We start from the raw sequence: 24,017 nt of genomic DNA, 5'->3' as shown, positions 1-24,017 counted from the left end.
TTTAGAAGTCACAAAAGGAGTCACCTTTTGGCTCAAGAGGAGAATTTTCTAGTGTTCAACTGTTGGCCAAAAATGGAATGGGGCACACCTACTAGAATGGGCATAATTTGAAAAAAAAAAGAAAAGAAAAAGTACTGGCAGGGAAGTAGTGAAATTGGAACCCTCATAAATTGCTGGTGGGAATGTAAAATAGTGCAGCCACTGTGGAAAACAGTTTGGTGTTTCCTCAAAAAGTTACACATAGACTTACCATGTGACCCAGTAATTCTACTCCTAGATATATACTCGAGAAATGAAAACTTTTCTACAAAAAAACTTGTACACAAATGTTCACAGCAGCATTATTCATAGTAGTCAAAAGGTGAAACAACCCAAATATCAATCAGCTGATGAAGAGATAAACAAATTGTGTTAGCTATTGGAATATTACTCAACCATAAAAAGGAATGAAGTTCTGATACATGCTACAATGTGGATGAACCTCAAAAACATTATGTTAAGTGAAAGGAGCCAAATAGAGCACATATTGTATGATTCCAGTTATATGAAATAGCCAAAACTGGTAAATCCATAGAGACAGAATGCAGGTTGGTGGTTGCTAGCAACAGGGGTAAAGTGGAATGGGGATTGACTGCTTAATGGGTACTGGGTTTCCTTTTGGGGTGATGGAAATGTTTTGGAACTAGACAGAAGTAGGGGTTGCACAGCACTGTGAATGTACTAAATGCCACTGATGTGTTGACTTTAAAATGGTTAATTTTATCTGATTTGAATCTCACCTTAATAAAGAAAAAAAATAGAATGAGGTTGTCTGGTAAGGGAGTGAGCTCATTGTCTCAGAAGGTAATCAAGCCAAGGCCAAATGGCACCCCTTTCAGCGATGTTGTGGCGGGGATTTATGCAGTTGGCAGAGCAGTGATGAACAGTTCCATGTGTGTAAATAGCACAATCTTACGTCAGGGACTAGGCACTAAAAATGCTGAGGGTGATGAGTGATAATCCCCTCAGTCACTCGTGAGCACATGCTGAAACAGCCCTCCCAGGGCTAACTGATTCCAGGTGGCCTTCCTGCGGCTGGGCTGGGGAGGCTCTGCTGCCTCGGGGCTGCGTGGAGGACAGCGGTGGCTGCTAGGGAGTGACACTCGAGACCACACGCACACAGGCATGTGACTCACTGTGAGGCAAAGATCAGGGGACACCCACATCCCCAAGAAAGACACAGATGTCCACAAGAATACTCCTTTCTAGCTATTTTTAGATTAGGAGTGAAGAAAAGAATTTTTTCACACAATGTTTTGTACTCGGTGCCTCCTGACCACCCTCCTGCCATGTTCTCTGAAGTATATTCATATACCACTCACAACAGACACTCACACGCACACAAATATGCAAAGACATGTATACACATACACCCACTTCTACACACATGTACCACATGCATGCACATATACACACCCGCACACACACACACACAAAAACATATATGGACACCATGCACATGCAAACAGCACACAATACACATGCATGTAAACACATGGTCAAACATGTGGACATGCACAAACACATGTATACACAAATATACATGCACATTTGTACACATATGCAAACACGACACAAATGCAAATACATCAACATGTATATGCATGCACACACACACGTGCACACACACATTCTTAAATGTCTGTTTTCTCTTCTTGATCCTCAGACCGCTTTTTGGCCTTTGTCTAGGGCTGACCCTTGATGCCAATATCCCTTCTCTCCTCAAATTCCTAGAATTCCTGGGTCTCTGGTCATTTCTGAAATTTGAATCAAAATAATGAAACCCTTTATAAATTAGGAAAGAATATGCAAATGCTCAAATGCAGTTGCAGATATTGCAATTGCTGATTTCAAAAACAAAGCTTTTTTCCCCAACCCCCTAAATTGTACATATGTTACTGTTCTCATTAATCTTTAACTTGACCTTCATTTATTACAGAAATAACTTTATATTAACAGTTACCTAATAATGATTTTTCCATTTTTCCACATCTCTTTATAGTCCTTCTTCATAGGTATACATAAATGTGTTTTAAGTTATAATTATAAATATGCAAATTTAATTTATTTTTCCATGTAATGATATGTGGTAAATATGTTTCCATTTCCACATTGTTATCTAGGTTTCATCTTGACTTCTTTCAATAATTGCACTTCATTGGTTGCTTTCCTTAAATATTTCCCCACTGTGGCACTTGTAGATGATATTTAAAATTTAGGCTAAAGATAACAGTGCAACAAAGATCTGAATGCACAAAACCTCTCCCTCCTTTTGGATTATACTTTAACTTAAATTCTCAGATGTGCAATTACTGGGAGAAGTGATACAAATATCAAAATAAATGTAGCCTACAAACATTTTTATTTTTCCTGAATTGGTCTTTGAGCAGAAAAATGGTTGCTCCCCACCATGGTAGATGGTTGCATAGAGAGGAACTAAGATCTCTTTTAATCTACAAGATCCCAGGATTCTAGAATGATGATGCTAGAAGCCTACTAATTCTTAATTCAAGAAGCAAGTACAAGCCTGTTGCATGTTTACATGTTCTCCTGATGAACTGATGATAGTAGCCGTAATGGAGGAAGACTTAAATGTGACACGCCAGAGGTGTTTAGCCCATCACCCTGACAGACAGACAGAGAGGCCCACATTCTCTCTCTCTCCCTCTTACACATTGAGTCCCCCCAACCAGAGCTACTGTAAAGATGAACATATGCACACAGATCCCATTGAATATGGCAGGTCCCACCCTCTGTAGCCACCCATCCACAGATCTGGTAGACAGGGATGGGAGACCAAGGGTCAGGAATGAGAGAGCCCCTGAGAGGGAAGCAGGCCCAGCCTCAGCCCCGGCCAACGAGATGTGCCTGTTGCCAGTTGTGCTCAACGGAAACAGGGAAATGGTTTTGCTGATGTTTCCATTCCCAGACTCCCCAGAGAAGGCGGATAATAAATAAGTGACAATAACAGATTGCACACCGTCAGTGCAGGCACTTCTTTGCCCCCGTAGAATTGATTTTTAATAACAGCACAGATGACATGTGGCGGGAGTTGTCGCTGACATGGGTGTTTTGTGGGCTTCGATAAATCACGTCAGCCTGGAAGCGCCGGCATGGACCGGCTCGTTGGGTGCTGTGTGCCTATTGTCACTGAGGCTCTAAGTCGGGGAGCTGGATTCTGCACCTTCCTGCCTGCCAGACCTTTGGCCATTTACTTCACCCACCTGGGCCTCAGTTTTCCCGACTGCAAAATGGGCATAACTCTCTCAACCTCACAGCTCCATTGCAAAGATTAAATGAGGGAGTGGCTATGAAAAGCCCCATAACAATAGTGTCGTCATTATAGGAATAATCAGAAAGGCAAGAAGTTGACAGATTTGGGGAACATAGTATCTGGAGTCTCTGTTCTCATGGGAATATCACTCAAAGGATCCTCCTTTACCAACAAATGGGCACAAGACAGGCAGGTACAAACATCAGGTGGCAATAGGGTCTTGGCTTAGGGGGTGGCAGAGGGTGCCATTCCTGCTCTCCCAAGCTCTAATGTGAGAATAGCAATAAATAATGAGTTTATTAATTGAGTAAGCATTTACAGTGGGCCAGAGCATGCATTAAGTGCTTTACATACAGCATCTCATTTAATCCTCACATACAGCATCTCATTTAATCCTCACTAGAATCTGTGAGACAATTACTATTCTTGTCTGATTTTATGGATGAGAAGACCCTAGAGCTAGCAAGGAGCAGAGCTGGGCTTGGAAAGCAAGTGGACTCTGGCTGCCTGGCTCTTATCTGGAGCTAATCTACCACGATGGGCTGCCCTCCACCCATATGTAGGACAAGGCCAGGCAGGTAAGGTGACTGGGGTGCGGTGGGCCATGGCGTGGGGGTTGCAGACTGCATAATTCTGTCCAAAGGGACAGGGCTACTCAGCCCCCATGGCTGCCGGGCAGGAAGGCAGAGGCCAGCCCTGGTATCGCCAGGTCTCTAAATTTTCCAGGGGAATGTGGAAAGTAGGGCTTCCGTGAGAAACCTCCCAATATTTATATGTTGGCAACTTATCAAAACTTTTCTTTTTAAAAAACACTGTAGAACAACTAAACACTACCTGTCTGTGAACCAGACTGGGCCCCTGGGCTCCCAGCCTGCCACCTCTGGTGTGCGAGCTCTGCTTCCTTGCAGAGACTCACAGTATTGAGTGAAGCCAGAGTGACCAACAACGATCATCAAAATAGTGGCCACTGTGCCGTACTGTGTGCTTGCAGCTAGAATGCAGAATATAATGCATATCCCAATCCTCACAAGGGAGGTATTATTGATCCCATTTTACAGATAAAGAAGTGGAAACTCAGAGGAGTTGAATAATTTGCTCCAGGTCCCACAAATAGTAGTGGGCCGAGTCCCAGGTCTGGCTGACTCTGAAGTATAAGCTCTTGCTACCCCATTGAGCAAAGAAGGGTGCTGGGACAGTGCTGTGTTTATGAGGCAGGAGAGGAGGCAGAGAGGGCTTTGAACAAGGGAGACTGGGGAAGGGACGCACTTGCCAATGCCCAGGAAAGTCTGAGTGGAGACCCGGGGCCCCGGGTACTCACAGCACGCGGAGAGAATGCAGCCCGTTGAATGCGTGGATGGGGATGCAGCGCAGCCGGTTGTAGCTCAGGATCCTGTGGGAACGGAGACACATGGGCTATTGCCACTCTGATTCTCAGCTACTGTTGGGTGGGTCATCCACACTGTGGATGATCAAAGTGAATGGGTCTTTCTCCTCCCAGTTTGAATCTATTGATAAATCACATCCTAGCAATCATGGGGAGAAGAATCTGCCCCTACCAGTCCAGCGAACTCACACGTGTCGTGTTCCCAGTTCCACCCCCTGTCCCGTGGCAGGCTGGTTACTCTAACCAGCTTTTCCTTCATTTCCCTCTCTTGTCAAATGGTGAATGCCAAGCTAATTGGAAGGAAATGGGTCTGAGCAAAATTTAATTGTGTAGGGAAACTCTCCACTGGGAAAGAAAATTCACAGATTACGGGATGTACGCCAATGTGAGCTTTCTTCAGAAGTAATTAGGTTCCAACTGCCTGGACAGAGGAGCTCTGACTTTATTTTCCATCTGAGGATTCAGGTCTAGCCTATGCTGGGGTAACCACAGCCCCTAGGTCTACTGGAGTAGAGAAACTGTACTCTACTGTGGGGGGCAGAGGGAAAGGACAGCCACAGGCCATGTACTGCCAGGCCCACGGGCACCCCACTGTACTCACAGAGTGGAGAGGTGAGACATGTTACTGAAGGTGTAATTGGTCAGCACGCCGATGCTGTTGTTGCTCAGGTCTCTAGGAAAAGCGAAATAGAAAGGTCACCACAATTCTTGGCTTTACTGTCAGCTGCATCTGAAGAAGCTCACAGCTAAGTATCACCAAGGCCATCCATCCATTCGTCCATTCACTCATCCATTTATCCTCCCACCATCTCTCCACCCACTCACCTAAGCATCCACCCACCCACTTAGCAGTCTACGCATCCACCTGCCCATCCACTCATTATCTAAATATTCATTTTTTCATTTACACACTTAATCAGTCATTCAAGCAACTGTCCCTCCATCCTTCATTCATTCACCCATTCATTTATTCATTCAGCTATTCAATCATCCAATTACATGTTTAGTCATCATTTTATTCTACCAGCAAAGCTTTTTTTTCTTTCCTGATCAATTCTTCCTTTCACTGTCCTCCCACCTTCCTTCTCTTCAGGCATTCATTTATTCTATCTAATCAGATTCTCTCTTAGGGGAATGAGATTGCTGGGGGTTAGTCCACTGCCAATTATAACCTCCAGCTGCTCCTCAGGGATAAATATTCAGAGCAATGTTTTCAACCCTAGTTGCAGTGATCAGAATCACCTGGGGAGCTTTTAAATACTCTGATGCTTGAGCTCCACCCCCCAGTATTCTGATTTAATTTGTCTGGGATGGACCTGTGCATCAGAATTAAAAACAAATAGCTGCTCGGATGATTTCTATATTCAGCTAAAGTTGAGAACCGTTAATCTATAGCAGTGGTTCTGAACTGGGGGCAATTTTACCACCCATGGGATACTTGGCAATGACTGGAAACATTTTTGGTTGTCACTACTGAAGGGGAGTGTGCTACTGGCATCTAGTATGTAGAGGCTAGGGATGCTTCTAAACATCCTACAGTGCACAAGACAGCCTCCCACAACAAAGAATATCTGGCCCAAAATGTCAATAGTGCCAAGGTCGAGAAGCTCTAATCTAGAGGCTGATTTCAGGGGTATCTAGGAAGCCAGGCCTAATGAGGTGACAGGTGGCCTTCTTCCAACTTTCCCCCGTGGGTTCTCTGCTTTCCCAAAGGTGACACTTCCATTCTAAAAGAACTCTCCATTTTCCCCTTACAGACTGGCTCCCTGCCTCCCTAAGCAGTCGGGGGCATCTTTCAATTACCATTTGCCCAAGGAATTATTTTGCACCTCATGGGTCCTGTCTTGGCAAGGTCCTGAGGCCGTGGAAGGACAGAGCTCATGTACAGCTTGGCTTCAGGGGCCCTGCCCTTGTCCAGCAGCCCAGATCTGCATTCAGGGGATTTTCCTGAGTCTTGCAAACATGGAACCAGTAGCAGCTACATCCCTGAGAACCTCATTTAGAACCATCTACTTGGGATATTTTCTGAGGAACTAAAGAAGGAGGAAGTACAAATACCATTTCATTTATGCTTTGGGGAAACCTAAGTATGGCCACAGCTTGCAAGACACTGGAGACTGAGTGGGCTCAGGAATTCCACTTGAACCCCAAAAAGTCAGGGGCGCACCCACCTTCCCTGAGGCCAAGTAGGAAGGTGATTCAGAGGGCCAGTGATACCAGGCCTGCCTCTCCCTGCTCCACCCAGGGAGGAAAGTGCTGAAACGCTGGGTCAGCCCCCTGCACCATTCTCCCTCACCCTCCGCATCAGTTTCCTGAGCTACCCCAGGAGAGAAGAATAAATGTCCCACCCAACACCGGGTTCCTTACATAAGTGTCAGGTGTCGGAGGGCAGATAGCTCCCTGGGCACGGCTGTTAAGTGGTTTCCTTCCAGGTACCTGAAAGAGAGGTGCAGAGTGACACCTGGGAAAGAGACACTGTTGCAAAACCTTCACTTTTTCAGAGATGCTGCCCCTGAATTTCCAGGCTAGGGCAGGACCCTGTTTTACTCTCTCATAGGTCCCTCTTTTAATTTTTCCCATCAATGCACATACTACATTTGTCATTTAATATTTATTTGTGTGATCACTTGAGTAATGATTTTTTTCTCCACTGGACTAATCAGGTCCATGACAGCAGATCTCTTGTCTAAAATTGCCCACTGTTGTATCTTCCAAGTCCATGTACGGAGCTGGCACATAGTAGGTGTTCAATAAATATTTGTTGAATAAATGAAGTACTCACTTTGTGCCCAGCCCTCACAATAACTTTGTGTGGCAAGATACACAGTTGAGGATACAGAAGTACTGAGGTGTTAAAACACTTGTCCAAGGTCACCCAGTGAGGCCTTGAACCTAGATCTTTCTTTCTCTGAGTCCTTTACCTTTACTACAGTTTCAAAGGGCCTCTACTTATCTACTGGAGGGTGGTGTGAGAGCTGAGCCACAAGTTTGTCTTAAGAGGCTTCATTCACTGTTGAGTATCTCTGATGTGCATTTGGAAATCAAGGAAATTGGGGCATCTCTCTGTTCCCTGGAGCAGTGTGCTATGATCTGCAGCAGGGGGTTCACCTGGCAGGAGGGACTGGGGAGAGGGGTTCAGAGCAAGAGGCACCCAACAGATGGACACTCCTCCTGGACAGGCAAAGGCTGAACCTACACGTGCCTGAACTTCAGAGTCCTACACTTGCTCATGTAAGACGAGGCAACTTCCTTGGAGACTTGAGTGCAATATAAGTTTACAATGAGAGAAGGGAGTCTCACTTCAGTCATGAATTATAACGTTACCAAGTTTATTGCTACCCTCAAGAGGGAACATAAGACAATTTATTCCCACATCACCCCATCTTCCCTTTGCTGAACATGTGTTTTCCCCGGTTTTCTGTTGCTCTTGGAACTAAATTGCAAGATTTTAAAGATGGCTTACAATACTTGCTATGATTTGCTGGGCAGTTTCTCTTAATAAAAGGCTCCCATGGCTTCCTCTCCTATAACAATCAATGCCCAGTTGCTGCTGTTCATTTTCCCAGTGCTGCCTTAAGCTCTGGGAGGCAAGAGCTTACTTCGGGCTATCTTGTTCTAGCCCAGTGCTTCTCACACTTTACCGTATATGAAATAAGCCCGGATCTTGCTAAAATGGAGATTCTGATCCAGTAGCTCTGGGGTAAGGCTGGAGATTCTGCATTTCTAACAAGTTCCCAAGTGATATGCAGAACACATTTTCAGTAGCAAGGTGCTAGCTCACTGCCTGGCATCCAGTAAAGCCACTACAAAATGATTAAACAGAAAAGAAATGGGCTAAAACAGGATATGGGTACGTTTGTCACTGACCAAACCAGGCGTAGCTTTTAGGACAAGTTGGAATGTATATGACCTTAAATTAGGGCCAAGCAAATCTCTTCCCTCCACAGGCTCCCAGGGACCCTCATGGCATAGAACACCGGGCAGACCATAGCACGTGGGAGTAGTATGCTTTTCTTGGGTACTCATTATGCTAGAACTATGCTAGATGCTGGAGGTGATAAAAAATGAACCGGCCCCCATTTCTGCCTTCAGGGAGCTTGATCATCTAGCCTGATATTCGGCCTTGCACACACTTGGATCCTGCCCTTGGGCAGGCGAGCTAACGGAGCCGCATTCATTCATGCATTCATTTATTCAGGTATAAATATTTGAGTGACTGCAATGTGCCAGGTGCTGTATGTTCTGGTGACTAAGACAGACATGATCCCTGCTTCCTGATGATTAAGAAATCTAATGAGGGAGAGAGAGAGAGGGAGAGACAGCCTATGCATAAAGAGAGAGAAATTACAAATTGCAGTCTGTGCTTTGAAGGAAAGGAACAAAGCACTGTGGTGGAGAATGCCAAGAGGCCTACTGCAGAAAGATGTGTGCCAAGGAGGAGATATTTAAAAAGAGACCTGGCAGACGGAAAGGGTGATGTCTTGCAAAAAGCAGGGGAGTGGGGAGCCCAGGGCAAGAGCACAGCCCGTGGGAGGGAGTGTGGAAGCAGGGGCAGAAGGCCAAGGTGGCTGAGGTCTGGAGGGGGAGGGGAGGGCAGTGGGAAATGGGGCACATCATGCTGCGGCCTTGAAGGTCATGTTACTCAAAGCGCAACGAGGTGCCATCATTGCAGACTGGGTGCAGGAGGCTGCTGTGGTAGAAGCTTCTGGAATGTCTTATCTGTATCCACTCTTCTGTCCTCCCCAGGATGAAAAGCTGAAGGCAGGCCTTTGCATTCTGCATGGATGCTGGCTCAGTACCTCAACAGGGCCTCAGCCGGTGGCAGGGAGGAGCAAGTGCTATAGGGTAAGGGCAGGTGGTTCTGGCTTTCTCAGTTGGGCAGGTAGGCTCTGTGCGGGTGGCGGGATTGCGGGGCTCTGGGAAGCTGAAAGAAGGGTGTTTTGCCAGACAGTGTGGCAAGGGAGGAAGCCTGGAGGCAGGAGCTGGTGGAATTAGTCTCTCCTCAGAAGAATAATTAACCCCAAGAGCTGCTGCCAAGAAGTCTGACCTCAGACTGATGGTGACTGATCATTCTATCACATGCCCTCATTCTCTCACTCTCGTTTGTTTCCTCTGATTTCCTAGCAAACTTGAGGCATCTACAATGCAAACCAGAGCAAAATACACAAACCCCAAGTCTCATTGCTGGGAGATTTACAGGAGGCCCCGTGACCAGGACATCAGAAGGGCAGCTGTGGTTTGGGCTTTTTGGGGAGCTTGAGGCAAGTTCCCTAACATCATGGACAACACCCCAACAAGGACAATAACAAAACAGTAAAAACAAGGCTCACAAGCATTATCTGTGGCATGTGTCCCAGTACTCTGGGATAGAGAGGCTCTGGTCTCTTAGCTCATTTAATCCTCTGGAGCTGGGGAGTGTTTTGCCACATGTTTTGTCCATTTTGTGGATTCAGAGAGTTAAGGAGTGAGCCCAGGAGCCAGGATTTAAACTCAGATCTGTTGGATTCCAGAGCTATTTTACCTCTCCAATTTGAGCTCCTTAATTTTCACTTTCAGCCATCTCAGTCTCAATAGGATATATTTATTATATATTTTATTTTCTCGCTCCCTCTGATTAGAATGTAAGCTCCATAAGGGCAGGGACTTTTGCTAGCTATGTTCACTGTTGTGTTCCCAGTGCATTGCATAATCCCCATTCATAGTAACGGCTCATATTTTTTGAATGACTGAACGAATGTTGAGAAGGGCTGTTCCTAGGACTCTGGATTTAAAAAAAAATAAAAACCCATGGTGCTCCCAAGGAATGCCCTGTGCCTGGCACAAGTAAGTGCTCTATAAATAAATTTGCAGAACAGCTGAATCAAAGCATAAATAACCACTGGGATCCAGGCATGCCAGCAGCACCCCCACCCGAGACGGGGAAGTTCAGGGCCCTGGAGGATGGGAGATACAACACAGCTGCTTCTGGAGACTATGGGGCCAAAACTGCCCGTTCCCCTGGGGTCCAGCCTGGCTGTGATCAATGCTATGCCCATCGGATCAGCCTCTTTCCCTGCTTAAAATCTTCTTGTGGCTTTCACTGCTCATTAGAGGAGGGTCACCCAGCTCCTGCCCAAATCCTACCAGGCCTCCCGTGGTCTGTCCCTGCCTCCCTCTCTGGCTTCACCCCACATCAAATTCTCCCTTGACCTCTGGTTCCAACTCTACTGGCTGTCCCTTTCCTTGAATGCCCCATGTTCTGTTGGGTCCAGGTCTTTGCACAGGCTGGTCCCTCCTCTTCCTCACTGCCTGGTTAATCCTGCAGGTGCTCAGATCTCAGCTGAGGCATCATTTCCCCCAGTGTCATCTCCCACGCCCACAGATGACATTGCAGCTTCCCAAGGCTTTCGGTGGTTTTTCTTCACAGCATTTAACCCCATGGTGACATTCCTTAGTGTGGTTCTGTGAGTGTTGGCAGGACTATGTCTGTTTGGCTCACCTGTACATCCCCATATACTCTCTGGCAACAGGAGATGCTCCGGAAATAGCATCTGTGTGATGGAAGATGCCTGAGTTCCCCAGGTGGGCCTGCACTTGGCACTGAGGAGCAGAGCAGGAGCTGCGAGGAAACTGCTTTCAGCAGAGTGTCCCAGGTGACCTGGCATCACAGCTCAGAAGACGTAGAATCAAAAGGCTTCTCTTCAGAAATGCAGATGTGGTTGTGTGAGAAAGCTCTCTTTATGGGAAGCCCTTCATGAAAACTCCAGACTCCACAGTTGCCTGTAGCCTGCAGCCCAGGCCCCTAGAGGGACCCTTTCACAAGCCTGCACTCTGCCCCCACCAGCCTTAGAACTGCCAGAGCATTTCTAGTCGATCGACCTCTGCGTTGACCTCTATTTAAATGCTCTGTTTCAACCCCAGAGCAAGTGCACGTGTCACGTCTGCCTTGCATGAAAATTCACACAGGTCTCTGTGAATGGATGTTCACCATTCCTGTTTCAAGCTTTGTGGTGATGGCAGGTGACCCACGAAGAACTCACAGACCTGCTGAGTGGTGATGGGGATGCAGGGCAGTCACCTTCCAGGAGTGCCCACTGCAGGCTGGGATTTCTACCAGAGGCCGGAGGCAATCGGGAGCATCACAGGAGTCAGGAGGCCCAGGCTCACACCCAGGCTCCACCATCAAATAGCTGTGTGACCTTGGGCAAGCCACTTAACCTCTCTCATCTTGGGTTTTCTCATCTGTAAAATGGGGCTTACAATAATAGCCACCTAGAAATGTCACTATGAGGATTAAATGAGACTGTATGGAAAGCTCTTGGAACAGTGCCTGGCACACTAGTGTTCAATCAATTGTGACTATTTATACTTATATGCATTCACACATATACACACACGTCTCCATCCAATAATATATATAATTATTGATAGCTCAGTAACAATCCCCTTGTTCATTCTCTATTGTTCTTCCAGATGAATATTTCTAAAATGAGAATCAGATCATGTCACTCTCCTGCTTAAAATTCTTCCTCAGCAACCACAATTCTCCTGAGATAACGAACCAGTCCTTACCACGGCCTACAAGGCCCTACTTGTCCCTTCTCAAGCTTTCCACACACACCATCCTCTTTTACATTCTATTTGCTCCATCTCATGACCTTCTCAGTTTCTTGAATTTAGGGTCTTTCCACCTTGGGGCCTTTAAAGAACATGTTCTTTTCTACTCCTTTGTCCCCTTTGTTTTTCTGAGAAATCCTGTTTTGAGGATTTCTGAAATTCCTAATTTACTGGTTAGCTTGTTTATTGTCTCTCTTGATTCCAGGTTCTTCCAAATCTTGGATATCTTTGAGCACCTTATCTCATACACTCACAGCCCCTACAACAGTGTCTAGCACAAAGTAGGTACTCAGTAGACACTTGAGTGAAGGGGACTGGCTCAGCTCCGGGTCTGTGCTCAGGCCTCCCATGGTCCCTTCCATGGGCAGCCGTGAATGCCCGATGGCAGCTGCAAGTGTCCTCTCCTGCTGCCATCTGCTGAGGGCTTCTTGGGGTCAGTACCTGTGCCAGGACTCATAGGTGCTGCTGTGCCCAGAGCCAGCCCACTCTCCAATGGTGTGGCCAACTTCCTCCAGCTGGTAGTAGGTATGTTTCTGTCCCTCTCCTTGAGCCAGGGGAAGGCAAGATGTAGTTGGTGCTGGGCAGTTGCCCTATAAAGTGCTCTGGGGGTCGACCCAGCATGGGTGACACAGACAGCAGTGGCCTCTTTGCATGCAGCAGCTGGCATTGCTAGAGAAGGCCCAGCTGTCAGGACAGACCCAGCCAGAACCACTGACAGGTCCCTAGAGCATTGTAGCAGGGGATCTGGGCTTTCCTTCTCCCTGCTTAACTGCAGATGGCAGGGTCCAAGGAGACCTGTGGCTGTCAATTGAAAGTCTTGAACAAGCTAGGTCCTGCCAAAGGGAGATAGTGGTTTAGGTTGGGACTTAGGGTCATATCATCCTAGGCTTATGTTGAGCTCTGCTTCTTACTGGTGTGTTGTCTTAAAATATCATTCAACCTCCCTGAGTCTCAGTTACTGCAGCTGCAAAATGGGAATAATCATACCTGCCTTGTAGGGTTGTTGGGAGGATTAAATGAGCTCATAAATGAAAAACTTCAGTACAGTACCTGGTACATGGGAACATCCTCCCTTGCTTTCTTAAAGGCTATTCCAGAGCACATACCATCTGTAGCACTCATTTGTACTTGTCATTTATGACATTGCACAGCCCCTTCTCCTGCATGTATGTCTAACATCCTCATGAAATTGTAGAGGAGGAAAAGGCTCCATTAAGCTGCTGTCTGTACCCCATAACCCCATCCTCTAACTTTTTAAGTGCCAGTCTTATGCAATCCATCCATTTTTATCATCACTTACTCTGAAAGTGTTGTGGCTCAGCCCTGTATCTCCAGGACAGGACCCATCCCCTCCATGTCTCTTGTTAGTGGTCTGTGTGTGTGTGCGTGTGTGCACGCGCACAAGCTGCTGCTAGCCTGCTTACCAAGATATCCTCAGACCACCAAATTCTAAGAGCTGTGCCTAAAGGGAGACATGGATACTTCCAATCCCCTCTCCCTGGGATATCCATTGTAGACAAACAGATCAATGATTGTGGTCCTCAAACCAAAATCAGTATCAAAACTTTGGATAAAGGGTATCAGTTGGGGTAGACCTCAGGGACACACTGCCCTCAGCACTAGATATTGACTCCTCTCTAGCCTTCACGAAGACACAGGTTTGAAAAGTTTGTTTCCGGAAACAGGAGGGCCTAATGTTACCTTAAATTGAAGCACACAGATTTTTAGGTTTAAGTTTTCCTAGAATGGCGACGCAAGCCTGAATACCAAAGACTAATGACACAGCCATGTGTGAACATGCTGAAGCTGGTAAGGCCCTACCTTTGCAGGGAAGATTAGTGTCAGTGACTTGGGGACTGAGATGCCCAGCATCTGCTTCTGCCCTGCCTTCCAGAAGATTTTGTAGGCTTCCTTTTAAATCAGGAACTTAATGCTGACTTAGGGTGGGTGTCACTTTTCAAAGTGTCGTCCATGGACCCCTAGGCATCCCTGAGACTCTTTCAGGGGTCTGTGAGGTCAAAACTGCTTTTTGCAGTAAGATTAAAACATTATTTGCCTTTTTCACTGTGTCAACATTTGCACCGACAGCGTGGAAGCAACGGCTTTAGCATGAATCAAGGCAGGGCAGCCAAGTTACTAGAGGTCACTCCCAGCTCCATGCACTTGTAGGTAAAGAACAAAAACAAAAAGCTAGTTCCACTGAAGAGTGCCTTTGATGAAGCAGTCAAAAGTATTAATTATATTAAGTCTTGACCGACCCTTGAGTACACGTTTCCAATATTCTGTGTAACAAAGTGGGAAGGAGGTATAAAGCACTCGTTCTGCATATAAAGTAGGATGGTTGTCTTGAGAAAAGGCACCTGTGTAATTCAGTTGCTACTGAACTAGCCTTTTTTTTTCCCCCAAGAAATACCATTTTTACCTAAAATAACGACTAATAAACTGATTATTCAGACCTGAGTATTTGTAGACATTTTCTCGAAAAGGAACAAAGAAAGCCTGTCACTTTGAGGAAAACAGCTGACAGTATTGATTGCCAGTGATAAAATTTGAACTTTCAAGCACAAATTAAAATTTTGGAAAACTTGTCACTGCCACTGTGAGGCTGACAGATTCCCCATACTTAAAGACTTCTCTGATAACATCGGTGGTGATATTAACAGATGTTATGTTTTTAATATTGTATAATGCAATGTGCCATTTTTTTGGAAGATCTTCATAATTCAGTGAGCCAGTATCTTCCAAATGACCAATGTGTGATGTCACAAGGTTAAGCATGGGTAAAAGACCAATTTTAAGTGCAAAACTGCCCCTTATAATAATATATATATAACAGAGTATGAAAAATAAACTGACAGGCTTTCAGATTCCACAGAGCAACTAACCTTTAAGAAGCTACCACATGTGTGGTTTGGTGTAGTAACAAAGAAGAATATCCATAATTATTTTTAAAAAGGCTGTTAAAATGCTCCTTTCTTTTCCAATTACATATCTGTGTGAAGTCAGATTTTCTTCCTATATTTCAACCAAAACAACATATCACAACAGATTGAATACTAAAGCAGGTATGTAACTTTAGCTCTCTTCTATTCAGTCAGACATTTAAAGAGATTTGCCAAAATGTAAAACAATGCCACTCTTTAAATTAAATTTATTTTCTTTTGTTTTGCATCTTATTTAAAAATATGCTATTTATGTTGACCGGTGATGGGTATATTATTGTTATTCTAAATGGATTAATTAATATATATTTAAAATTTTTTCAGCTTTAATTTCTAATAAGATAAATACTGAGAGATATGACCAACATAAATAAAAGCTCTTGAGGTCCTCAATGATCTTTAAAGGTATAATAAGGTCCTGAGACTCAAAAATTTGAGAACTGCTGGTGTGATGGATAAGAGAATGGGCTTTGGGGCCAGGCAAACCTGTTTTCTAATCCTGACTAGGCTGCTTACCAATTATCAGATTTGGAAAGTGATTTTTACTTCTCTGATAGTTTCTTGTTCCTAAAAGAGGGCAAACATCACCTCAGTGAGAACATGTAAGGACTGAATGAGCAAAGGCTAATGAAGTAAGGGCTCAGTTTGGCCTGCCTCACCCAGGAAGACGAAAGAGAGAAGAGGCACAAAAAGTGAGGGCCTTTGGGGGTTTGCAGAGGGCTGGCTAAAGGAAAACTCACTTCCCTCTTGAATGTGCAACAGGCCCTTTGGAGAAATGCTGCATAACTTTGGGGTTTTCTTCTTTTTAGTGAATTAAACTTAATTTTGTTTTATGGTTGGCAACTCTGCTTGGGATCACTAATGATGCCCGAGGGAGCTAGAAAGCCAGTGTTGGAAACCTTGGATCAGGACTCAGCCGCTTTCTGTGAACCACAGGCCTCCAAGCCAGTCTCTTGGGCCTGCCAGCTTTCACGTTCTCTGACACCCCATTTTCCTGCTTACCCGTCCCCAGGCACCTCCTTAGCCCGGAGGAGGCCAAGGAGGCGGTTTGCGGTCAGAAGTGAGGGCGGCTTTCCTTGGCAAGCTCTGGAAGCCACGTTGGCCGAGGGAAGCACCACCTTTTCCAAAGCAGGAAACCAGGTCCCCTCCCAAACCTCTGATGTTTACTTTATAATTACGTCCAATTATCTTTGTTATTTCAATCTTTGTTCCAGGACCTCTGGGGAAAAACATCCATGGGCTTGTTTTCATGGCATTTTCTTCCTTTTGACATGGGTCGCTTGGCACTCAATTAGGGCAGGAAGGAGGTGTGAACCTGGGTCATTTTCTGCAGCCCCCACCCCATGGCACAGCATGGCCCATGGAAAGGGGATGTGGCTTATGACACAGCCGTCACTCCCACAGATCTTCCAGGGCATGGTTTCAGCTCAAACCCAGGGCGGACACTGACCTTTTAGTGACTGCCAAGACTTCCTTGCCTTAGGCTGGCGGTCGTGGTTATAGCCTCCCAGTGTACTGGGAAGGGCCAGGAGCCACAAAACACACCAGAGAATCTATCTGCTGCTATAGAGAACTGGCACACTCAAGTACCATCCCAAGAGGCACTGGCAGGGTGGGTCTAAGAAATATTTGCTGGGGGAGTGTGGTCTCATTCTTTTGCACAAACTAAGCTGGCCTGGTTGAGGAGGTAAGCTAGGGGTCCAGGGAGAGAGTGTGAGAAAGGGCAGGCATGAGGGATGTGTGTGCGTGCAAGGGTTGTAGGTAGGGTGTTTGGGTGGTGGCCTGTGAGTGCCTTTCAGCCGGAACACTCTGGGCTCTGCCAGCCACTCACAGTGGCTCTGCTCACTCCTAACGCAGGGCCTTTGCACAGCAGCGTCAGTCTGACACATTCCCTCCTCCTTTCTCATTACTTTTTACTCACTTTTCAGATTTCAGCTCCAGCATCACTTGCCCAGAGAAGCTTTTTCAGATCATTACATCTAAGTCAAGCCCCTCTACCCTTGGATGTCATTAGCAACTTTGTACCTCTTTGCTGTGGCACTTTTCACCATTGTCATTTCTCACATGCTCCCGAGATGACTGAACAAATGCCTGCCTGCCCTAGCAAACTGTGAGCTCTGTGAGTGTACAGCTCACACCTGTTTTGCTCACCATCATCTCCCCAGTGTTAGCCCAATGCATGACATTTGGGACACTCACTAAATATGTGTTAAATGAATGAATGAATGAAGGTGAGTATGAATATGCTTTGTGTTGGCTGTGAGTGTGCAGTGCTCATCTGGCCCAGGCTTTACTGCTCTTGATACACCCTAGAGAGGCCCCTGCAGCTGTGGGGCTGTGCTGTGGCCACCTCTGTGAGCTTTCTAGGGGTAGAGTAGTTTTCTCGGTAATCTCAGTAAACAACATCTCTTTCATATAACTTGGAGCTTCTGGGGCAGGAGCAATGGCTTGGGCTGTGGAATAAGAAGGTTCCTGATATGAGCATTAACAGGACTGAGAACTAATACTTTGTTTGTACAAATGGGCCCCATGCTTGGTACATCTGTTTTGAGGGTGGAATAGGAGTGTATTCATGAAAACACTTCATTAGCCACAGCACTCCATGAATGTCTTTACAATGACCCAGCATGGGCGCTGGTACCAGAGCGGGACAGTGCCAAGGGTGGGAGGGATAAGAAGACAAGCAGAGCAAGACCTGGGGGCTTGGGGGTGATACAGAAAATGACAATAACTTTCCCACTTGGCCTCTGAAGTATCTTTAGGGAGAGCAGGGTCAGTGACACCTCATCTGCCGGGCAGAGGCACTGGGGTCGGTGGGCTTCCTGTTCCCATGTCAAAGCTGCTGCCACCATGGGCAGGCTCCATGGCCCTCTTGCTGGCATCCACTCCAGTGGTGCACCCCTAGCACTAATGCTTGAGATAAAGTGGGTAAAGCGTGAAGGATGGTGTGGTGGTGGTGGTGGTGGGGTGACGGGATGCTTGGTGTGGGCTGGGGACACTTACAGCTCTGTCACGTCCTTGGGAATGCCCTTTGGGAGGGCGCGGAGCCCCTTGTCGCTGCATCGCACCACTGTCTCCACGCAGGTGCACTGCTCCGGGCAGCGTGGGCCCAGCTGGCAGCTGCTCTCATCGTTGCCTGCGGGGAGAGCCCAGAGAGAGGGTGAGAGTGGAAGGAGATGAACTCCACTCAGGAGCAGGTGAGCAAGGCTGCGTTGATCCCAGCCAAGCTGTTCTTAGCAAATGGAAACCGTTCCCATCTCCCAGCTTTGAGCCAGAACCAGGAATAAGGTACCTGCTGGACTCATCCATGGATGGAGGGGAAGTCTACATACTTGGGGTGGGGAGTAGGGTTGCCTGCCTTCTACCACACTTGACACACAATGAGGATTATAGAGGTGGCTAACCAAGACTTAATTAACCAGAGTAATAGAGATGTCAGTGTTACCTGATCAGGAATAAGCTGAACTGATTGAAGGGGCAGTTAGGGGTGAGGGGCAGAGCCCTGTTTATTCCCTTCCTCCTTTTCGTCCCTTTTTCCCCTCCCCTGATTACAAAGTCACCCCTCTGGGGTGGTGAGTGTGCCCCCAGCCCCCAAATACCTTAATCTCAGTTAATCTGCAAACCAGCTAATCCATCCCTAGATAACCCACAGTTGACTAGGTAAAGGACTGTTGCTGGCTCGAATTTATGCAAAGATGCCCTCTGGGATCCTGAGACTCAAAGCCTTCCTACTCCAGATGTTCATGACCCTTAATCAGTGAGAAGAGCTTTCCAGGGGCTCCTCTTGAAGTCTTTTTCTAATGAACATATGCTCTGAGTCTCAAGATGATGCAGGAAGGAAGACTGGGGCCCAGGGCTCCCAGGTACAGTTGTGTAGGTTGTGTACTGCACAAGGGTGCCACAACTAAGTGGCCCCAATCTAACTGTGGACATGATATATTAGTGTATTTAGTATAGCAGTTTTCTCACAGATGGCAGGTAAGAATCTTGTTTTAACAAAATCAGTATATTATGACAAATGTATGATTGATGGAAGTAAAATGTCTTCTGAGAGGGGGATCTTCTCTCAGTAAGCATGAAGGAGTCATGCGGGCTGGCAGCAGACAAGCAGAGCCCTTCAGAGCTCCAGCTGTGTGCTCGAGGGCAGAGTGCAATCAGATCTCAGGGATCCTGACACCAGCTCCACTTCTCCTCTCCTGGATCTTTCTTGCCTTCCCAGGTACCTCACCCCCAGCCTTCTCACCATCACAGGTAAAGTCCTGGATGGCTACATCCTGGATGGGAATCTCCTTGAGGAAGAATGGCTTCTGGCATCTGGGGTTCCCGCTGACGATCCGCCTCTTCCTCAGCCACTTGCCGAGCCATGCCAGGTGGCAGTTGCAGTTGAAGGGGTTGGACAGGAGATTTCTGGAAGGAGAGAAGGGCCCTTACTGAATGGTTAGCCTCTACCCTTCTGCTGGGGAAGCTGGCCCTGGGATCCAGTTCTGCATCCCCAGGCCCCAGCTCTCAAGATGGGGTCTGCTCTGGGTTCTAGGAAGGAGGAAAGAGGCCTAGGAAAGGGGGTGCAGAATATCTTGTAAAATCCGTATGGAAGTCTTTCCAAAAATCTCATTCTAGACCTGTGCCAATGGACATGACCTTGGCCTTGCCATGCCTTCCCTTGATTACTGAGCTCCTGCTCTGTTAACTGCCTTCAATTCATCAGCAGATATTCTCTTCCATTCAGAGCCTTCACATGTGCTGCTTCTTCCTGCCTGAAATGCATCTCTCTACAGTTTGCCGGGTTGGCTCCTTCTCATCCTTTAGTCCTCAGCTCAAATGACACCTCCTACAAGAAGCCTTCCTCAGGCCACTCACCTAAAGTAGGAACCTTCAGTCCTGTCCCATTCTTTTCCCCCATCCACCTTCATTTCCTCCATAGCACCCATCTGAGTTTGTGAATATCATTTTTGTATAAATGTTCCACTCTGGACTCTTCAGTTCCATGAGGGTGGGAACCAGGTCTATCTGTTTGCCTCTGTATTCCCTGGTACGAGCATGACATCACTGTCGATATTTATATATATATATGATGAATGAAATGAATGTGTTGGAGGGATGGATGGATGAGAGCAGCTATCAATTTCTGAGTGTTTTTTATAGGACCGGAGCCACGCTGACCACTTTAGAAATCCATCATCTCATTCATACTTGTCATAAAGGCTTTATGAGGGAGGGAGTATTATTCTCATTCCACAAAGGAGGAAAGCAAAGCTTAGAGAGATTAAATAAGAGGGCTGGACAGCTCTTGAGAGGCTGTGGTTTGACACAGCTATTAAGAGCTGGGGAATCAGATATTCCTGGATTTAAATTTGCCTCTGATGCCCAGTAGCTGCGTGAACTTGGGCAAGTTCTTTCACATGTCAAAGCTGGTTCCCCTCCTGCTTTGTGACTCTGCCCTTCTCTGTATCTTACGTGTCTTTGGATTCCCAGTGTGGAGGCACAAAGAAGGGCTAAAACGAACAAATCCACAGGTGCTAGTTCCTAACCCATCTCTCCCTCCTCTTGATGTCACTCACTCATTAGATTCACTTATTTATTCAACAGTTATACATTGGGAGACTACTTATGTTCCAGGGATTGATCCTGACATTGAGGATAAGGGAGTGAACAAAACTGATGTATTCCCTTTCCTTCTGGAACTTATAGTCTAGCTGAAGGGAGGCAGCCATTACAAAACTAGTAATAAATAAGCAAATTATGTAGTATAATAGGACATGGTCAGTGCTATAGGAAAAATAAGGAGAGCAGGGTTAGGGGACTGGGTGTGAGGCAGGGAGGTGGAATGGGGGTGAGGTTGGCATCACTGAGAAGTTGACCATTGGCAAAGAATGAAGGGATTGGAGAAAGACCAGGGGAAAGGGCATTCTAGGTAGTGCAAACAACTAGTGAAAACTGTAAGGTGGGAGTGGGCCTGGGGGGTGAAAGAAACTGCAGAGGCTGGTGGGCTGGAACAGAGGGAGTGAGGAGACAGAGGCCATGAGGTCTAGATGTAGGGCCTTTAGGCCATTCTATGACTTCAGCTTTTACCTTGAGTGAGATGAGCTCATGGGAGCATGACAACAGGCAGCAAGAGAAAAATGCAGCAAATCTTTCCCTTTTGTCTTCCATAGGGCCCTTGGGGATGGGAAGAGAGGGAAGGAACCAGCACTCAAGGTTAAGAGAGCCACATGGAAACAGTATGAACAACCACAAAAGCTAGTGTGTGCTGAGAACTTTCTATATTCCAGGCACCCTGCTGCGTGTTTTGTAAGTATTAACACATTCAATCTCCATAACAATCCTATGAGGTAGATTGTACAGAAGGGAAAATTGAAGCACAGAGAGTTGAAGCCACTTTTCGAAGGTTCACATAGCTAATGAGAGGGAAAGCCAGGAGTTGCCTCTAGAGTTCAAAATCTTAACCATTATTCTGTACAGTGTCTTACCAACATAATACATTACCTGGGCAGGAGTACTAGTTTAGATGTCCAGAAAGCTGCATTCTAACTCTGGCTCTGCTACCCATTGAAGCAGCCTGTGGCATCTTTTCAATATCTGATCATGTCACTGGCCTGCTTACAACTTTTAGTGGCTTCTTTATATGCTGTGGATAAAGAGCAAAACGGCCCAGGCATTCCTGCACTGTCTGACCCCAGCTTCCTCTCCAGTCCTGCTTTGCACTTCGCCCTCTCTCACTCTGCACTATGGCCACGTTGGCTTTGCTTAGGCCCGCAGGCTTGCCCTGCTCCAGTGCTACCACCGGATCTTTGCACATGCTTGTCCCTGTGAATGGAATGCACTTTCTGTTATCTTCATCAAGTTAACTCCCACTCACCTTCCAGAACACAGCTCTAGTGTTCCTCAACAAAACCTATATTGGGGTTTCATATCACTGTGTACCTCCCTTTTGTGGCCCTTCACTATGCTGTGACTTCCAGGAAGGAAAGACCAGGTCTGATTGTATCTTCAGCACCTAGATAGTGTCTGACTCATAGAGGGAGCCTGAGAGATGTTTAAATGGACAGAAGGATAGATGACCTTGACCAAAGATAGCAGGGACCTGGGAAGGGAGATGTCTGCAGAGGAGGAGCCCAGACTGAGTAAGCAGTGGGCCCAGGAGAACTTACATGGTGGACAGGGAGACAAGCGTGGTGAAGGCTCCGGGGGTGATGGTGGTGATCCGATTGTCATAGAGGGACAGCAGCCTCACCGAGCTCAGGCCAACAAACGTGTCATTGCTTACACAGCTGATCAGGTTGCTTCTCAGCATCCTAGAGGGAAAAGGGTAGGTTCGAGGGAGCACAGGCCCTTTCCTTCCCCTTGCACAGCAGTGCCACAGTGGTGTGTGCATGTGTCTGTATGGAGGTGGGACACTTTTGCCAACTCCAAGCCCAGACCTGCCACGTTGCTCAGGTTTGTCCTGTGTCAACAGGGCCTGGATCCCCAGTTGGGCTGTGTGTAAATGTGAGTATACATTCTTGTTTGTGCATGCTTTATTTATAGTAGGAGCATGTGTTATACATGTAGGTATGCACACATGTATATTGTATGGTTGTTAGTGTGTGTGGGAGAAAAGAAAATCAAGACGTGGCCATGGAAATCAGCTTGTGTGTATGTGTGTCTGTATGTACATGCTTGCTGGTGTATATGTTCAAATGCATGCTGCATGTGTCTGTCATTTTTATGTACATGTATGTGTATATGTCTATTTTTGTGGGGTAAATGTGAGAGTGCCTGCATGCCTCTATCAACCTGTTTCTAGTGGGCAGCTAAATCTGTGCATATATTAGAGTAGGTGACTTTATGTGTGTGTGCTGGGGGCTGCTTGGCCTGCTAAGTTCTTTCCCATGAAAGAAGGGATTCAGCAGACCAGCACAGCTCCTGGGTCCTGTCCACTGCCCACCAACCTTCACAGTCCCCCACTGAGGCCCCTGCCCTCCCATCCCCTGGGCCTTGGCCCTGGTCCCCGGGTGCTCACAGGGTCTTGAGGCCACTAAGTCCACGGAACATGCGTCCATGCACCAGCTCCAGCTGGTTCCCCGTCAGCACCAGCTCCTGCACGCTGGCCGCGCCATCGAAGGCACCCTCTCGCACCTCCTTGATCTTGTTGTTGCTCAGGTTTCTAGAGAGAGGAGACAGAATGGGGTGGCATCAAGGAGGGCAGAGGGTCACGGCGCAAAGAGGGAATCGCTAGCCCTCCAGAGAGGGATTCGGGGCTCCCAGACTGAGGACTGGTGGTCTTGGGAGCTCACTTTGGGCTCCCTGATGTTTGATCGTCAGGCTCCTGCTCCTCAGGAGTGGGGGGCAGGGGGCCCTGCTCTGCACAGGTGAAGAGACTATGTGGGGTTTGAAGTTGTTTTCCAGTATAATTATATTTTCAATGAAATTCACTGAAAATATAATTTTCAGTGATTAAGAAACGTATTTCTCTCTCTAATAGATACTCTCACTGAGCAGTGATTCTCGGAAGGAGAAAAATACAACCCCCCACCTCCAGTTCCCTGCAGGGGTAGGGTATCTGTGGAACTTATAGCTTTCTCACCAGCTGACAGTCACTGATATATAAGCAGATGCTTTGTTGTCACTACTGGAGCACTTACTGTGTACCAGGCACCACGTGAGGATTTGAGCAACACAACCTTACCAAATTCTCAGACCAATGTCTATGAGATAGTATGACTGCCTCCATTTTATATATGAGGTGACTGAGGTTCAGAGAGATTAAGTGCCTTGCCCACAGTCATACCGCTGAGGCTACTGG

The 24,017-nt window shown here is 46.7% G+C and overlaps 1 protein-coding gene and 1 long non-coding RNA gene across 2 annotated transcripts in view; one reads left to right on the top strand and one right to left on the bottom strand.

The window, feature by feature from the left end:
• Window positions 1-24,017, bottom strand: part of SLIT3 (slit guidance ligand 3) — a 621,868-nt gene that overhangs the window by 51,743 nt on the left and 546,108 nt on the right. Inside the window, exons 17-23 of the mRNA XM_037798880.1 lie at window positions 23,235-23,378; window positions 22,384-22,527; window positions 19,479-19,642; window positions 18,239-18,371; window positions 7,065-7,133; window positions 5,299-5,370; window positions 4,632-4,703 (exon numbers count right to left, since the gene is read on the bottom strand). Of these exons, the coding sequence (XP_037654808.1) occupies window positions 4,632-4,703; window positions 5,299-5,370; window positions 7,065-7,133; window positions 18,239-18,371; window positions 19,479-19,642; window positions 22,384-22,527; window positions 23,235-23,378 (798 nt within the window). The remainder of the gene's footprint in view (window positions 1-4,631; window positions 4,704-5,298; window positions 5,371-7,064; window positions 7,134-18,238; window positions 18,372-19,478; window positions 19,643-22,383; window positions 22,528-23,234; window positions 23,379-24,017) is intronic.
• LOC119505948 overlaps window positions 1-24,017 on the top strand; it is a 162,467-nt gene that overhangs the window by 131,626 nt on the left and 6,824 nt on the right. The gene's annotated exons all lie outside the window — the stretch shown is intronic.

The sequence above is a fragment of the Choloepus didactylus genome, chromosome 11 (assembly GCF_015220235.1).
Source record: "Choloepus didactylus isolate mChoDid1 chromosome 11, mChoDid1.pri, whole genome shotgun sequence".
Classification (NCBI taxonomy): Eukaryota; Metazoa; Chordata; class Mammalia; order Pilosa; family Megalonychidae; genus Choloepus; species Choloepus didactylus.
Note: the sequence above shows the minus strand (reverse complement) of the source record. Positions and strands in the feature narration are given on the sequence as shown.